This window comes from Pristiophorus japonicus, chromosome 14 (assembly GCF_044704955.1).
Source record: "Pristiophorus japonicus isolate sPriJap1 chromosome 14, sPriJap1.hap1, whole genome shotgun sequence".
Lineage (NCBI taxonomy): Eukaryota > Metazoa > Chordata > Chondrichthyes > Pristiophoridae > Pristiophorus > Pristiophorus japonicus.
Genome location: NC_091990.1, coordinates 153,482,678 through 153,498,807, shown reverse-complemented (window position 1 = coordinate 153,498,807; position 16,130 = coordinate 153,482,678). Strand labels below are relative to the sequence as shown.

The window sequence follows — 16,130 nt, the reverse complement described above, 5'->3', positions numbered from 1 at the left end:
TCGCTGGAGCCTTTTGCCAAGGTTCAGTTTGGGGACTGGATCCACTTAGGGCCCCTGACTGTGCAGTCACATGACCCTAATGCTGTCCCTGACTTCGTCAAAGATGGGAAGAGCCATACAGAATAGTAGTTGCAGAAACGGAGTGCGTTAGGCTGAGAGCTCAGCCTGGCTGGATTTGCAACAAGGTGAGTCAAATTAATTTCCATTTCCACCGCCCCCACCTTCCCAATCAGATTCGGAGGCTTTACCATAATACTTCTAACACCTCGGTCTAAGACGGGCGAATTACAACTCTCCTGAGTATGAAGCTTAAACCTGTCAACATCTGGTTGGAAGGCAAGCATTCTTCCCGTTGGTGGTGCTCCGCAGCATTTCTGATCCCCTTTAGTCTCTATCTGAAACTGCTGTTAATTCAAGGAAAGCAAAAAAAAAGGTCTGCAGTAAAGCATTTTAGTGTAAAGGGAGTTTCTTATAATTATTGTGTGTTTTATTTTTCCAAATTGCCTACTTGCTGTTTTTAACCAATGGGAGTTTTCCTGCTTTGGTGCCCCAGTGCATGTATCAGAAAATTGGTCACCTTAGCCCATGATTTCCATCCATTAAAACATTGTTTCCTGAAAATACACGCCTGGCGTAAAGTGGAAAATCTCTTCCTCCATGTCGCCGTTTTCAGTTGGAAAAAAAAATTGCAAAATTAAGAAGGAGGGTACAAGTAACATTTTGTACTTGGATAACATTTTTATTCACAGGATAAAGCTATGATAGTCACAGGAAGGATAAGAATCTGAAGGAGAGGGTATCAAGAGAGTAGCTTTTGCAAGGCAAAAATGCATGAAATGAGATTTTGTTATTAGTTACAGGGATCAAGTGGTGCTCGAGAAAACAAGATAACTGGGCAGTTTCTAGGAAATTGCGCAAATTACAGAAAGGTTGCTTTTACAGAAAGAAAGCTGGAAAACATTGGGCCAATGCATTCGGCAACACACAGTTAGCTGTCACAGAAAACTTCTGTCTGACAGATTTATTGTCAAATTTATCTGTTTGTCGGTAACACTGTTGTGAAGCGCTTTGGAACGTTTTACTATGTTAAAGGCGCTATATAAATAAAAGTTATTATTATTTATTATTACGTGAAGGTTTTTTGTGACTCAGATTGATCAAGCGACACTAAGCAAAATGCATAAGTGTAATTATTTTCACAGATGACATGATTTAATTAAAATGAGCTAGAAATGCTGTGACTTGGCACGTGAGCTTTCGAAGGGACTAATTTTCCTGGCAGCAGAATCATAAACCTGAACAAAAAATACGGTCTAGATATCTGTCATTGGGGCTAAGTTAGCTGGATTTAATAATGTAAAGAGCAGAAGCTAGCTTAGGCTGCCCAGAATCCAAAATAAAGCTGCTGTGTTACTCGTCTACCTTCAACAGACAAAACTGTTAATCTTTTGTAGTAACTTGCGGTTTCTAACTTTTTTTAAATTTGAAGGTACAGAGATTACAGAGCTCCTCCATGGGATAACAATCGATATGAGTTCACAATACAATTCTGGCATGTTCTAGCTGCACGTTTGGCTTTTATCATCGTGTTTGAGGTTAGTCATGTAAATTTTGTTTCTACGTGATTGAGCAATGTTGCCGTTCCTGACTTCACCGCGTTAGAGAAACTTTATTTTGAGTAAATTGTCAAGTAAATGGGTACATATTATGTATAATGTAAAACATTTCTGTGGATACAGTATGTGAGTAATTTGACGTATGATATGTGACAACTGAAGCAAGTTTGGGAGGAACAGGTGACTTTGGATCTGTGCTTCTCAAAGCTCTCCATCACTGGGGGTTTCCTCATCTCATGTTTGGTATGCTGTCGAGGAATTGATGGAGATTGATTGCAATGATTAGTCCACAACTCCATTATCATTGTATCATTCGACTACTGGTGTGGTGCAAGGTGAACTACATGGACTGTAGTTTCTTTTCATCTTGCAATTCCTATGTTCCTGTGTGGAGATGAACTTGTCTGAGTTATCAATTTTATTCTTTCTATGTACTTATGCAGCTAATTGTCTTTAGACCGTGTTGTACTGCATCAGTGGCAATTTCCATCAAATGCTAGGGCAAGAAATTGGCCTGCCTTGCACGTGTTTTTTTCGGCGATATTTTGGCATTTTTGGCGGAAAAAGGTGATCAGGTAAATTGGCCAAAGTCTTGCACCGCCGGTTTTGAAATACCTCTGAAAAGCAGACCGCCGGCTTGCAAGACAAAAAAAAGTGCTATCGCTTTAAATTGGCTGTTTGGTGCACCCGTATTCTGGGTGAAAAAAAACGCTCGAGGAAAGACTGCGTTTCAGCCCCAAAAACGACGGTACGTATGAAGACCTGCAAAAAAGTTAAGTTAAATTTTTATTTAAAAAATGTTTTGCAGCTTAGTTAAGGGTCTTGTAAATGTTTTGTGATTTTTAATTTGTTGCTTTTTGCTATTTTTTTTTGTGTGTTTTTACCCCTCCCAGGGCCTGTCTTTTAGTGGTAATCGGCCTCGGACTAAAGTTGGCAAGGACCGCGGTTTCCGCCGTGAATCCTCATGCAATGCAAATTTTTACTGCTGGGCTAATTTTTTTGCCAATTTTAGGCCTTTAAAAAATGACAGTTTGATTAGCGATATTTTTGGCGAAAAATGCCGAAAAAAATACCGCTATTACCAAAAGACCAATTTCTAGCCCAAAGACTTTGTGGCTCATTTTTCTCCTCCCCCTCCACCTTTCCCCAGCATTAATGGCCATTCCACATTTCACATTTGCCTTCCATTGTACACCAAGTTCAATTTTCCTTCCTATTGAAGTCAATGGAGAAGAAAATTGGGCGGGGTGTATATTACGTTCACCCATTGTACACCATAAGTTCAGCCATGATCTTATTGAATGGCAGAGCAGGCTTGAGGGGCCGTTAGATCTTCTGCTGCTCCTAATTCTTACGATCACCCAAAGTTAAAATTATCCCCATTGTCACATTTTTGCCACACCTTTTATGTCAACTTTTCCCCATTAGAAATTCCTGCATGGAAATTTAGATTAGGTTTTGCCTATGCAAATCAGTCGCTCTGGGCAGTCTGGTAACCAGCTGCCCAGAAATCATTCCAAATATTTTCTGAACATCTTTTTTGACTGTCATTTTTTTTCTCAGTAACTCAAATGACTATTGTCCAAAATAAGGATTTAAACTAATTTTAAAAAATAAATGACATATTTTGCAATTGTGTGATTAAATGCAGCTATTTGATGGTCTTTTTGTGTTTTTAATGGGTTCATTATAGTTTTACTACAGGGCCTCAGCTTCTCCCATAACCCCGAGAAAGAAAGTCTATCATTTATATAGTGCCTTTCACAACTACTGGACGTCTCAATGCGCTTTACAGCCAATAAAGTACTTTTTGGAGTGTAGTTATTGAGCTTGAACTTGATATTTTTTTCCATAGCAGTCTGTAAACTACAAACAATGAGACAAAGTAAGAGAAAGAGGCAAAGAGAGAAAGTAAGGTGACACAGATTGAGAGAACAGTCAAGAGGTGGTTTCTTTCCTCACTCGAATTTGATACAGTTTTAAATTCAGTTTTGAAAGCAAACAAGGCCTCTGAGAGAAACAGATAGGAAGGGAAAGTAGGAAGAAGAAAGAGAAACTGGTTAAGGGTGAGGGGACATCTGACCTTTTGCTTCCCACTCTTGGAGGGGTGTGAGTAAGAAAAGGAAGGAAGTGAATTGAGAATTAAGGATGAGGTAAGTGATAACAGAACAAAGGAAACAGAGATTCAAAAGAGAAGAGGTGGGGATGTTGACAGGGGTGAGGGAAGCATGAGTGATTGAGGAAGGGAGATACTGACAGCCACAGATCCTTCATAATGCCCACCCTAATGCAGCCTGCAACTGTGGGTAGGTCTTTTTTCCACCATACAACGCTCCATCTCCCACCCAAAAGGAAATATAATACTAACTTGACTGAGTTTTTTGATGAGGTAACAGAGAAGGTTGATGAGGGGAATCCAGTTGATGTGGTGTACATGGACTCCCAAAAGGCATTTGATAAAATGCCACATAATAGGCTTGCCAGCAAAGTTGAAGCCCATGGAATAAAAGGGACAGTGGCAGCATGGTTACAAAATTGGCTAAGTGACAGGAAACAGAGAGTAGTTGTGAATAATTGGTTATTTAACTGGAGGATGGTACACAGTGGTGTTCCCCAGGGGTCGATATTAGGACCACTGCTTTTCTTGATATATATTCATCACTTGGACTTGGGTGTACAAGGCACGATTTCAAAATTTGCAGATGACACAAAACTTGGAAGTATAGTGATCAGTGAGAAGGATAGTGATAGACTTCAAGAGGACATAGACAGATTGGTGGAATAGGTGGACACATGGCAGATAGAATTTAACCCAGAAGTGATACATTTTGGTAGGAAGAACGAGGAGGGGAAATATAAACTAAAGTGTACAATTCTAAAGCGGGTGCACAAACAGAGAGACCTGGGAGTATATGTGCACAAATCGTTGAAGGTGGCAGGGCAGGTTGAGAAAGTGGTTAAAAAAACATACGGGATCCTGGGCTTCATAAATAGAGGCACAGAGTACAAAAGCAAGGAAGTTATGATGAACGTTTATAAAACACTGGTTTGGCCTCAACTTGAGTATTGTGTCCAATTTGGAAGGCCTTAGAAATGTTTCAGAAAAGATTTACAAGAATGGTTTCAGGGATGAGGGATTTCAGATACATGGATAGACTGGAGAAGCTGGGGTTCTTCTTAGAACAGAAAACATTGAGAGGAGATTTGATAGAGGTGTTCAAAATCTTGAGGGTTCTAGGCAGAGTAGATGTAGAGAAACTGTTCCCATTGGCAGAAGGGTCAAGAACCAGTGCACACAGATTTAAGGTGATTGGCAGAAGAACCAAAGGCGACATGAGGAAAAACATTTTTATGCAGCGAGTGGTTAGGATCTGGAATGCACTGCCTGAAAGGGTGATGGAGGCAGATTCAATCGTGACTTTCAAAAGGGAATTGGATAAGTACTTGAAGGAAAGAAATTTGCAGGGCTATGGAGAAAGGACGGGGGTGTGGGACTAGCTAAGGTGCTCATGCAGAGAGCCGGCATGGGCTCAATAGGCCATATGCCCTCCTTCTGTGCTGTAAACATTCTATGATTCTATGAAAAATAAAGAGAGGGAACCAAAAAGAGGAACTAAAGGGAGAGAAGACAGGAGTCACAGAGAAAGAGGAAAAGCAACGTGAAGACAGCAGAGATAGATAATAGAGAATCTGTATTCTCCAACTTCCAAGCTAATTAGATACATCTGGAATTAAAAAGCTAGTACCAGTAATGGTGACCATGAAACTACCGGATTGTTGGAAAAAACATCTGGTTCACTAATGTCCTTTAGAGAAAGAAATCTGTCATCCTTACCCGGTCTGGCCAATATGTGACTCCAGACCCACAGCAATGTGGTTGACTCCAAACTGCCCTCTGAAATGGCCTAGCAAGTCACTCAGTTGTATTAAACCGCTACAACAAAGTCAGGACTACAGTGGTTCAAGAAGGCGGCTCACCGCCACCTTCTCAAGGGCGATTATGGATGGGCAATAAATGCCAGCCTTGTCAGCGACGCCCACCTCCCATAAACAAATTTTTCAAAAAACTCAGCAGCAATCATTCACTGACTGGAAAATCTACCTCCGTGGTCCAACTCACCGCAATCCTTTGGTTCTAATTTCTGACTTGGTTGTATAATGCATATTAGTGGCACAGATCCTTTCTTCATGCCAAATGCAGTGGTCAAGATATTAACAGATTAACAATAAATCTGCATCTTCAAACTGGTTTATCTACTGGCACTATAAAATCATAGAATGATAGAACTATCCAATTAGTCCCATAGCCCTATAAACAATTTTCCATCAAGTATCTATCCAATTCCCCCTTGAAAATTATTATTGGTTCTGCATCCACCACTCTTTCAGATAGTGCATTCTAGATCACAACAACTCGCTGCAAAATAAAATTCTTTCTTCATGTCGCCTCTGGTTGTTTTGCAATCACCTTAAATCCGTGTCCATTGCCACTGGAAACGGATTTACCTTATTACTTTATTACTCCATCAAACCATTCATTATTTTGAACACCTCTATCAAAGCTCTTCTTAATCTTCACCGCTCTAAGGAGAACAAACCCAGCTTCTCTAGTCTCTGCACATAACAGAAGTCCCTCATCCCCGGTACCATTCTAGTAAATTTCTTCTGCACCCTCTCAAAGTGTGGTGCCCAGAATGGAACACAATACTCTAGCTGAGGCCGAATCAGTGTTTTATTAAGGTTTAGCATAACTTCCTTGCTTTTTATACACCATGCCTCCATTAATAAAGCCAAGGATCCCATATGATTTGTTAACGGTCTTTTCAACTTGTCCTGCCAAATTCAAAGATTTGTGTACATATACCTCCCAGTCTCTCTGTTCCTGAATGCCCTTTAGAATTGTACTATTTTGTTTATATTGCCTCTCCTCATTCTTTCTACCAAAACATACGACTTCACACTTCTCTGTTAAATTTCATTTACCACGTGTCTGCCCATTTTACCAGTCTGTTTATGTTCTTCTGAAGTTTCTTACTATCCTCCTCATTTTTTAATATATTTCCGAGTTTTATGTTATCTGCAAACTTTGATATTATGTCCTATATGCCTAAGTCTAAGTCGTTTTTACAAAATCCATTCCTGGGATTTGGGCATCACTGGCAGTGGATTTATTGCCCATCTCTAATTGCCCTCGAGAAGGTGGTTGTGAGCCACATTCTTGAACCGCTGCAGTCCGTGTGGTGAAGGTACTCCCACAGTGCTGTTAAGGATGGAGTTCCAGGATTTTGACCCAGCGACATTAAAGGAATGGCGATATATTTCCAAGGCAGGATGATGTGTAACTTGGAGAGTTCCCATGTGCCTGCTGCCCTTGTCCTTCTAGTGGTAGAAGTCGCGGGTTTTGGAGTTGCTGTCGAGGAAGTCTTGGTGAGTTGCTGCAGTACATCTTGTATAGATGGTACACACTGCAGCTACGTGGATGGGGTGCTGATCAAGCGGGCTGCTTTATCCTGGATGGTGTTGAGCTGCTTGATCAGGCAAGTGGAGAGTATTCCATCACACTACTGACTTGTGCCTTGTAGATGGTGGAAAGGCTTTGGGGAGTCAGGAGGTGAGACACTCACCGCAGAATACCCTGCCTCTGACCTACTCTTGTAGCCACAGTATTTCTGTGGCTGGTCCAGTTAAGTTTCTTGTCAATGGTGACCCCCAGAATGTTGCTGGTGGGGGATTCATTGATGGTAATGCCACTGAATGTCAAGAGGCAGTGGTTAGACTCTCTCTTATTCGAGATAGTCATTGCTGGCACTTGTGTGGCACAAATGTTATTGGCCGCTTATCAGCCCGAGCCTGAATGTTGTCCAAGTCTTGCTACATGTGGGAATGGACTGCTTCAATATCTAGGAAATTGCAATTGGCACAGAACACTGTGCAGCGAACAACCCCACTTCTGACCTTTTGATGTAGGGAAGTGCATTGATGAAGCCGCTGAAGATGGTTGCACCTATGACACTGCCCTGAGGGGCTCCTGCAGTGATGTCCTGGGGCTGAGATGATTGACTTCCAACTACCACAACCATCTTCTTTTGTGCTAGGTATGACTCAGAGGAACATTTTCCCCTTGAATTTTACTAGGGCTCCTTGATGCCACACTTAATCAAATGCTGCTTTGATGTCAATGGCAGTCAGTCTCACCTCACCTCTGGAATTCAGCTGTTTTGTCCATGTTTGGACCAATGATATAATGAGATCGGGAGCTGAGTGGTCCTGGCAGAACCCAAACTGAGCATCGATGAGCAGGTTATTGGTGAGTAAATGCCACTTGTTAGCACTGTCAACAACAACTTCCAGCACTTAGCTGATAATTGAGAGTAGACTGATGGGGCGGTAATTGGCCGGATTGGATTTGTCCTGATTTTTGCAGACAGGGCATACCTGAGCAGTTTTCCACATTGTTGGGTAGATGGCAGTGATGTAGTTGTTCTGACGACACATGACATGCGAGCACAAGTCTTTTACACGGGTTATACAATACAAGCAGTTTGTTGGAGCATAAAATGTTTTTGGCTTTCTCAAAAGCAATTACATGGTCTTTACCCATACCCAGTTCTCACCTTTACACAATAACACATGTAGGGGCTCTAAGAGGGTGCTTAACCCCGGTAGGAAGTTACCAAAATAGTTGAGTCCCAGGAACGACCGCAACTCCGTGACGTTCTGTGGACTGGGTGCATTCCTGATAGCCTCTTTCTTGGCGTCTGTGGGCCGAATGCCTTCCGCCGTGATCTTTCTCCCCAAAAACGCCACTTCTGTTGCCAGGAAGACGCATTTCGACCTCTTCAGCTGCAGCCCTACGCGATCCAGTCGCTGGAAGACCTCCTCCAGGTTTTGTAGGTGCTCGACGGTGTCCCGACCCATGACCAATATGACGTCCTGAAAAACCACCGTGCGTGGTACCGACTTGAGTAGGCTCTCCATGTTTCTCTGGAAGATTGCTGCAGCCGACTGAATTCCAAACAGGCATCTGTTGTAGATGAACAGTCCTTTGTGCGTGTTGATGCAGGTGAGGCCCTTCGAAGACTCCTCCAGCTCCTGCGTCATGTAGGCCAAAGTCAGATCGAGCTTGGTGAACGTCTTGCCTCCTGCCAGCGTCGCAAATAGGTCATCTGCCTTAGGTAACGGGTATTGGTCCTGTAGCGAGAAACGATTAATAGTTACTTTATAATTGCCGCAATTCCTGACCGTGCCATCACTTTTGAGTACTGGAACAATCGGGCTGGTCCTCTCGCTGAATTCCACTGGGGAGATGATGCCCTCGCGTTGCAGCCTGTCCAGCTCAATTTGCACTCTCTCCCTCATCATGTGAGGTACCGCTCGTGTCTTGTGGTGAATGGGTCGTGCCTCTGGGACCAAGTGGATCCGCACCTTCGCCCCGGAAAAGTTTCCATGCCTGGCCCAAAAAGGGAAATAAATTTGTTAAGAACCTGGGTACATGAGGCCTCATCGACATGTGATAGTGCTCGGATGTCATCCCAGTTCCAGCGGATTTTGCCTAGCCAGCTCCTTCTAAGCAGTGTGGGGCCATCGCCAAGGACAATCCAGAGTGGCAGTTCGTGCACCATGCCCTCGTAGGTGACCTTGACCATGGCACTGCCCAGGACAGTGATAAGCTCTTTGGTGTACGTTCTCAGTTTCGTGTGGATGGGGCTCAGGGCTGGTCTGAGTGCCTTGTTGCACCACAGTCTCTCAAACATCTTTTTACTCATGATGGATTGACTAGCGCCAGTGTCCAGTTCCATGGCTATGGGTAAGCCATTCAATTTTACATTTAGCATTATAGGTGGACATTTTGTTGAAAATGTGTGCACCCCGTGTACTTCAGCATCTGCCTCCTCTCTGAGGCTCGAAATTGCTTTGATCCACCATGGACCGATCTTCCTCTGCCACATGGTGGTTAGCAGGTTTTGCAGAGCTTGCAACTCGTTGGAGGTGCCCCATTGTTCCACAGCTCTTGCAAACATACCCTTTGAAGCGGCATGAATAGGCTGAATGGAAGCCTCCACAATGCCAACAAGGTGTGAATTGCCTTACATTATCCTTTGTTACGGACTCTGAGTCATCTGGGTCACCTGATGCCTGCTGGCAGTTGCAGACTCGTGGTTTCTGCCCTGTATATTTCTGCTCGCAAACACAGTTCCAGTTAATTTATGAACATTGCTAGCACTTGTGTGCTGAGAGATTTGTTTGGTGTTATCACTGATGGACATAAACGCCTGTGCTATCGCAATGGCCTTGCTGAGGGTCGGTGTCTCTACAGTCAAAAGTTTTCGTAGGATGGTCTCTTGGCCAATGCCCAGTACAAAAAATCTCTCAGCATTTGCTCCAGGTAACCATCAAACTCACATTGTCTGCAAGTCGCCTTAGCTCGGCTTCCTGACCTCCAGATCACTGGCACATGTAGAACCGATACCTTGCCATCAGCACGCTCTCCCTTGGGTTAAGATGTTCCCGGACCAGTGTACACAGCTCCTCATATGACTTATCTGTGGGTTTCTTCAGAGCCAGAAGATTCTTCATGAGGCTGTAGGTCAATGCCCTGCACACCATGAGGAGGACCGCTCTCCTTTTTGCAGCGCTTCCTTCTCCGTCCAGCTCATTGGCTACAAAGTACTGGTCTAGCCGTTCGACATAGGCTTCCCAGTCCTTACCCTCCAAGAACTTCTCCAGGATGCCCACAGTTTGCTACATCTTTGCATTGGATTCGTATACTCGTCACCGGTTGTTGTGTTCCTAACACAGATGAGACTGCACACAGGGAGATTAAAGTAACAGTGACCTCAGTCTTTACTAAGACCCTCCAGAGTGAGGAACAGGCCTTAGGGGCCGGCTTATATACAGTGCTCCCAAGGGATGCTGGGATCCATTGGGACTCAGGGGATTTGCTCCCTGGTGGCGGAACATGGGAGTGCATGCTTTACAGATACACAACAAAACCAAGCACAAAGAGCATTGCGATTATCAAGCTAATATTGCCATCAAGAAACAGATTTAATAGATCAACCCACCCGAGACATATTAACTATTAATAAGCCCGCCAAAATATTACAAAGAAATGTCGAGCCCGCCAAAATTGAAGAAAGAATTTTGGTCTGATTTGGCACGAAGATCAGGACAGCTCCTACAGTATAACTGGCCCCTGTTTTAACAAAGGGTATGCCATACTACGCCTATGCCATCAAGAAGGGAGTTGTAAACTACATTCTCCAGCCTCGACTTCCTGAAATCGAAAAGGAAGGAAGAACATCACTATCGTGGCAGCAACTGACCACAGCCAACATGGTAAAACTAAAACCACTGCGATCGACCAACCTTGAAACAAAACTTCACAAGGAAGAAATCGAAGAATCGGAAGTTTCCACTCTACAACTCTTTTAGGGAATATAAAATAAACATTAGATCGAGTGCCCCCCGATCTGGGGGACACTCCAGACACTTATACCTGCCCTCTTTTTTTTTGTGTTTTTTTTGTGTTTTTTGTGTTTTTTTTCCTTTTGTGATTTTTTTTTTTGGGCATTAAAATCATATAATTTACAAGTGCCCCCTATAAAAGGGGAGGGGGACACTAAAAGCCGGCAATTAAAACAAATTAAACTTTAAAAGAAATAAAATCAAATTAAAATTTGTTTGCCGGGGGTGATGATGCACTCCAGTCCCTCCGGCGCCCACCTCTCGCAGAAGGCCGCGAGCGTACCGGTAGACACAGCGTGCTCAATCTCTAAGGACACCCTGGCCTAGATGTAGGCGCGGAAGAGAGGCAGGCAGTCAGGCTGAACGACCCCCTTGACCGCCCGCTGCCTGGACCGGCTGATGGCACCCTTGGCCGTGCCCAGGAGCAGTCCTACGAGGAGGCCCTTGGACCTACCCGCTCCCCTCCGCACAGGGTGCCCGAAGATCAGGAGTGTGGGACTGTAGTGCAACCAGAATTTCAGGAGCAGCCCCTTTAAATAGTGGAACAGGGGCTGCAACCTCACACATTCAGTAAAAACGTGGAACACGGACTCTTCCAGACCGCAGAAATTGCAGGCGGCCTGGGAGCCCGTGAACCGGCTTAAAATTTGTTGCACGGGACTGCTCCGTGCACCACCCTCTAGGCCAAGTCCCCGCTAAATAGTGGGAGGACTCCCACGTAGAGTGCACTCCATCGGGGACCCCCGCCTCCTCCGGATGGCAAAATGGTACGCCATGTTTCCACTCTACAATCGAGGCCTGACTACCAACAGGTGAAAACATTACCGAAAAGGACTGAAACCTATTTCTAACGAAAAAAAACGGGTACTTACCCCACAAATCCAAAACGCACCCTAGTGCATCAGCAGACTCTACCCAACTGAAGATTGCACAGTAAGACGTCTTCTCTGACGTTCGGGGTACGGCAAACAGAACCTACAGAATCCAATGAACACCAAAATCGCGAATTACCGCTAACTAACCAGAAAGGATTGGTAAACATAGTCCCTGCCTGCCCTGTAGTCTAACCTAGCCAGTATTAGGTATTTGGGAGGTGGGAGGTGTACTTTTCACTGCAATCCCTTTGAATGTGTGATGTACTGTTCTTTATTAGTGTAATAATAAGTGTGACATTTTGTATTTTCTTATCTTTAATAAAATCAAAGTCCTTTTGCACCAAACCAGTTGTCTCTTGCATTTTATCACATCCCCCAAATAAATCCAAAGTCTAGAACCCAAGGGAGTGGGAGCGATTCGAACCGCTCAAGTAGGTCCGAGATGAACCTGACCCACGGGACCACCCATTACAGCCCATCGCCTTTGCGGTACCCAGTGCACTCAGCCATTTCTTGATTTCATATGGAGTGAATCAAATTGGCTGAAGACTGGCTTCTGTGATGGTGGGGATCTCAGGAGGAGGCTGGTATGGATCATGCACTTGGCACTTCTGGCTGAAGATGGTTACAAACGCTTCAGCCTTGTCTTTTCATTTGCATGCTGAGCTCTGTCATCCTTGAGGATGGAAATGTTCATGGAGCCTCCTCCTCCCGTTAGCTGTTTATTTGTCCACCACCATTCATGACTGAACGTGGCAGGACTGCAGAGCTTTGATCTGATCCGTTGATTGTGGGATTGCTTAGCCTGGTCAATAGCATGCTGCTTCCACTGTTTAGCATGCATGTAGTCCCGTGTTGCAGCTTCCCCAGGTTGGCACCTCATTTTTAGGTCACCTGGTTCTCCTTTTTGGCAAGCCAATGTAACCCCACTTTTTAAAAAAGGAGGGAGAGAGAAAACAGGGAATTATAGACCGGTCAGCCTGACCTCAGTAGTGGCTAGAAGGGCCGAATGGCCTACTCCTGCACCTATTTTCTATGTTTCTATGTTTCTATGACTCCACGAGGCAATGTGTTGCACTCAAACTGTAGTGACCTTGGTCATTTATTTGTAACGCCAGAGTGAGGCACAAGCATGGTGAGCAGCCTTTTATACTGGGCCCTGCAAATTATGCAGGTGACCCTCAGGTCTCCCACTGCAGTGCCCTCTGGTGGACAGCCTCTGCCACGGGGGCAGGAAACCCTGCTCTCCACCGGTTGCACCCTCTAGTGGTGCCAGCATAGTATATACACAGTATAAACCTTATTGATCGTACATCAGGTAACAAGTCTCCATCTTATGCAACTATACAGTGACTACACAGAAGCATATCTATAGTCTGCATACATAACACTTACCTCACAAAAAATACGGCTTCCTCCCCTTTCCATTGCATGTAAAGATACCTGAATAACGCTGCTTCCAAACTAAACCATTTCACTCACTGAAATATAGCAGTAGCAGAGGCCATAACTTTTTGATATCAGTGGCAAGTCTGTGGAATTTCTCTTTCCCCCCTCCCCACCAAAAGATTCACTAATATTTTAATGATTTTACATCTGGGGTGAAAATACATTTTATTTAAAAGTCTCAGCTCTCCTCAGAGCAGGAAACTGTTAAATTCACACTATAGTAGCTGCATCAATTCTTGAGTGACTGCCATTGGAGAAGGTTAGGGCTGGAATATCAGAGTGCAATCACAATGTTTTAAAAAAACGAGGAACATATTCCTGGAATCATCGGCACAAAGGTTCCGTACATTTAGACAATCAGCCAAGATAAATATTAAGCAAAAAAGCCTGTGTAGCTGGTGAACAACCAGGAACAGAAGCCATTTATCAGGTACAAGTACCATTCACTAAGTTAACATCATTATTCATTACTAAAGCATTAATTAAAATACATTTAATGAATAAAATAGGTTACATTAACTTTGTAACATCAAATCAGGAAGAAAGACTTCATAACGCGTGGTATGCAATGTTAGAACAGTGAAAGAGACTGTGTTAAAAAGAAAGACTTGGATTTATAGAGCGCCTTTCACGACCAGCGGATGTCTCAAAGCGCTTTACAGCAAATGAAGTACTTTTGAAGTGTAGTCACTGTTGTAATGTGGGAAACACGGCAACCAATTTGCGCACAGCAAACTCCCACAAACATCAATGTGATAATGACCAGAAAACCTTTTTTTTTTGTGATGTTGGTTAAGGGATAAAAATTTGCACCGGGTTTAACTCCCCTGCTCTTCTTCGAAATAGTGTTGTGGGATCTTTTTCATGCACCTTAGAGAGCAGACAGGACCTTGGTTTAATGTCTCATCTGAAAGATGGCACCTCCGGCAGTGCAGCACTCCCTCAGCACTGCACTGGAGTATCACCAACACCTTGTTCCGCCAGCGGGACACATACAAGGCATTGTGGTAACACCCTCGCTCCAAACACTGGTACCTGCTCGACTATATCATCGTCTGAGCCGAGCCAGGATCACAAGGATGTGCGCATCACCCACGCCATGACAGAAGCTGACAACTGCTGGACGGACCACCGCCTAATCCAATGCATCATTGACACCAATATAGCCCCAAAGCAGAAGGGACAGCAGAAGCAGTGCCACAAAAAAGTAAATGCCGGGGCACTTAAAGACCCAGCTAAGAGAGCCCGATACAGTCAGCACCTCACAGACAAGCTGGCATGCCTTGATGACCCCGAGACGCAGAATGCCCACAGCGCTTGGTCTGCCCTGCAGGCCTCCATAACCAGTACCTGCAAAGAGACGCTCGGTCACTCAACCAGGAAACACCAGGACTGGTTTGAGGAGAATGATCAGGAGATCCAAGAGCTGATGGATCGCAAGCGCAGGGCATTTCTGAACCTTAAACAACAACTCAACTCAGGAGCAGCAAAGCAGCATTATAGATGGCTCAAGGCTGAGGTCCAAGAACAGGTGGTGGATGGAGAAAGCACAGGAGATACAGCAGCTGGCCGACAGCCATGATGTGTGAGGATTCTTCATCGCAGTCAAGGCCAATACGGGCCAAACGCCCAAGGCCCCACCCAACTGCTGGCCAAGAATGGGGAAACACTCATCAAGGACACCGAGGCAGTCAGGGCCCGCTGGAAGGAGCACTTCGAAGATCTCCTCAATCGAGACTCTGCCTTTGACTCAAGTGTTCTCGATTCCAAGCCGCAATTTGCTACCTGTCACCATCTCAGTAAAACCCCAGCACTGCACGAGGTAGAAAAGCCATAAGACAGCTTAAGAACAACAAGGCTACGGGAGCAGATAGAATCCCCGCTGAGGCACTGAAGTATGGTGGAGAGGCACTGCTGGCGCGAATACATGACCTCATCTCAATTATCTGGAGGGAGGAGAGCATGCTGAGAAATCTCAGAGATGCAGTGATCGTGACCATCTTTAAAAAAGGGGACAAGTCCGACTGCGGCAACTACAGAGGAATCTACCTGTTATCAGCCACTGGGAAAGTCGTTGCTAGAGTCCTCCTCTACCGTCTTCTCCCTGTGGCTGAGGAGCTCCTCCCAGAGTCACAGTGCGGGTTTTGTCCCCTACAGCGAACAATGGACATGATTTTTGCAGCGCTACAGCTGCAGGAAAAATGCAGGGAACAACTCCAGCCCTTATAGATGGCCTTCTTTGACCTTACAAAGGCCTTTGACACTGTCAACTGCAAGGGCTAATGGAGTGTCCTCCTCTGTTTTGGATGCCCCCAAAAGTTCATCACCATCCTCCGCCTGCTCCACAACGACATGCAGGCCGTGATTCTTATCAACAGATCCATAACAGACCCAATCCATGTCTGGACCGGGGTCAAACAGGGCTGTGTCATCGCCCCAACCTTCTTCTCAATCTTCCTCGCTGCTATGTTCCAAATCACAGTCAACAAGCTCCCCACTGGAGTGGAAGTACAGAACCAATGGGAACCTGTTCAATCTTCGCCGTCTCCAGGCCAGGTCCAAGACCACCCCAACCTCTGTCGTCGAGCTACAGGACGCGGATGACGCCTGCGTCTGCGCACATACAGAGGCTGAACTCCAGGACATAGTCGACGTATTTACTGAGGCATATGAATGCATGGGCCTTACGCTAAATATCCGCAAGACAAAGGTCCTCCACCAG

The 16,130-nt window shown here is 44.8% G+C and overlaps 1 protein-coding gene across 1 annotated transcript in view; it reads left to right on the top strand.

Moving 5' to 3' along the window:
• ano3 (anoctamin 3) overlaps positions 1 to 16,130 on the top strand; it is a 334,095-nt gene that overhangs the window by 309,955 nt on the left and 8,010 nt on the right. The window contains exon 23 of the mRNA XM_070898640.1: positions 1,490 to 1,595. Within this exon, the coding sequence (XP_070754741.1) occupies positions 1,490 to 1,595 (106 nt within the window). The remainder of the gene's footprint in view (positions 1 to 1,489; positions 1,596 to 16,130) is intronic.